The 2,500-nt window shown below is 18.9% G+C and overlaps 1 protein-coding gene across 1 annotated transcript; it reads right to left on the bottom strand.

The window, feature by feature from the left end:
- Positions 1 to 89: 89 nt before the first annotated feature.
- PGSY75_0108100 (hypothetical protein) lies at positions 90 to 2,096 on the bottom strand (the record flags this gene model as incomplete). The annotated part of the gene is made up of 1 exon (XM_018783636.1): positions 90 to 2,096. One exon carries the CDS (start codon positions 2,094 to 2,096, stop codon positions 90 to 92), a length of 2,007 nt encoding a protein of 668 aa, XP_018643920.1.
- Positions 2,097 to 2,500: the final 404 nt, after the last annotated feature.

The following is a 2,500-nucleotide window of genomic DNA, read 5'->3' as shown; positions in this document are numbered from 1 at the left end:
ATGTATGTATATGTATGTATATATATATATATATATATTTTCATTTATGTGAGAAGAGTTATCATTTTAAACCCGTTTAGTGATATTTTTCAATTTATCAAGTGAAGCATACCTTTCCACTCATCTGGTAACATGTCCAATATATATAAATACCTTTGTTGTTTTTTTTTTTTTAAAAGTTGTACTATTTTTACCATTTGTTCTTTGTTCATATCCCTTTTGTTTTTCTCAATATATTGTAAGCATTTATGTAATATATCCCTTTTATTTAAATTGCTAATATTTTTGTTTAATATATTTATTATATTATCATTGCCTGTTGTGTGTATGTCCTTGGTATTATGATTTACATGTACAGAATTCATCATGTCTTTATTATTCTTTTGATTTAGTATTTGATATGGTAATAAATCATGTAAAACTAGAGAATAGAAAAAGCATAGAAATTCATTAATATTCATTTGGTTAATATTTTTTATCAAATTATTTGCTATTTGATATAAAATATCTTTATGTTCATAAATTGCATGAGATAGTCTTGCAAATCCTTTAGCATTAAAATTGTAAATATTTTGTTGAAGTATTGGTTTTAATTTGTTTATATATTTATATAAAATATTATATTTGAATAGACACCATGTTAATAAGGATAAATATTTATGATGTATATTATTTATATAATGATAATTATTTATATCATTTTCTATTAATTTGATATATTGATCATCATATATAGACAGCTTAATTAAGTTATGCATATTTGTAATTTTATGTAGAGTAGTTAATTCTGTATATTTTTGTATTATTCTATTAACAATAAGAAAAGCTATAATATTTTCTTTGAATAGATATGAATTATCTGTTGATAAATTATATATATATAATTTTTTATTGTTTTGATGTATTACATGAATACATTCATTTGATATATCCAACGATAATTCATTATTCTGTTGCATAGTTGTATTGTTTTTATATTCTAATGGAATATAATATTTGGAATAATTATTTTTATATGAATAATTCGACATGACACTTAACAAGTCTGTTAATTCAATTGCTGATAATAAATCTAATTGCTTTTCTATTTTATCTATAACTTGTAACATAAAATTTGTAATATATTCTATATGTGGAATACTTCTTTCGTTTGGTGTAATTTTTTTTTTGAATTTTTGTTCTTTAAAATATTTTAATATAAATTTTATAGACAATAAATTATGACCCTTTTGTTTTTCTTCTTGTTCTTTAAAGTAAAGATCTATTAAAATTTTTGTAAAGACTCTGGATATTCCTATATAATTATATATATTTAATTTATCTTCAATTTTATAAAGATAATTTATTATTAACCTATATATATATATATTATTAGTTTGATTCAATATATACAAAGGTTCTAATATTAATAATACATTGTGGACACTAAAACAATCTAATCTATATTCTAAATATTCTAATAATTGATCTATCATTTCTTTTTTTTTATCATAATAATACAAGTATGAATATACTTGAAAAATGTTTACTATTTGATCAGGAGTGTATGTTTTTAGATGATATATTATTTGCGATTCCACATGTGGCAAAAATACTTGATGAATAAATTCTTTTGTAATTTGTTTTTTCAGAATAACATATTTTTCATCTTTAGAAGACATTAAATTGTTACATGAGTCATTTTGTGATTTATTTAAATTATTTTGTGAACTATCTAAATTGGTGTCATTAATATTTATTATATCATTTATGATGGTTTTACTTTTTATTTTTTCCTTTTTTTTTGGGGAGGGAAAAGAATTAGTTTGATTTATTTGTCCATTTGGTTGAAAATTATTTTTTTTTTCTTTTATGTCTTTGATGAGTTTTGTATTTCTTATCAAATTTTTATATTTTTCAATAATAATTTCATTGTTAGAATCTGTTGCGTGTGCATCTTGAATATTTTTATTTTCTTCCTCATTAGATACGACATTATTTAAGGTGCTAAACATTTTTTTGTAAGATCGTATATGTGTATGAGTCCCGCATTTTTTGTTGTTACATAAAAGAGAAAGAATCCTTTCGGAGTACTTTCTAAAATAGGGTGACTTCATGAGTTCAATATTTTAAAAGAGAAAAAATTAAAACATAAGGATAAGAACCAACAAAAAAAAAAAAAAAAAAAAAAAAAAAAGCCAGAAAAAAAATAAAGCAAAAGAAAAAGAAAAATTTATTATTTTATTTGAATAGACTTCATGAGTTCAATATTTTAAAAGAGAAAAAAATTAAAACATAAGGATAAGAACCAACAAAAAAAAAAAAAAAAAAAAAAAAAAAAAAAAAAAAAAAAAAAAAAAAAAAAAAAAAAAAAAATAAATTTTTTTTTTAATTATATAAAAAAAAAAAAAAAAAAAAAATTTAATTATTATATTTTTTTTTATTTTTTTTAAAATTTAAAAAATAAATTATTTTTTTTTTTTTTTTTTTTTTTTTTAAAAATTTTTAAATAATTTATTTT

Source organism: Plasmodium gaboni, chromosome 1 (genome assembly GCF_001602025.1).
Source record: "Plasmodium gaboni strain SY75 chromosome 1, whole genome shotgun sequence".
Taxonomy (NCBI): domain Eukaryota; phylum Apicomplexa; class Aconoidasida; order Haemosporida; family Plasmodiidae; genus Plasmodium; species Plasmodium gaboni.
Note: the sequence above shows the minus strand (reverse complement) of the source record. Positions and strands in the feature narration are given on the sequence as shown.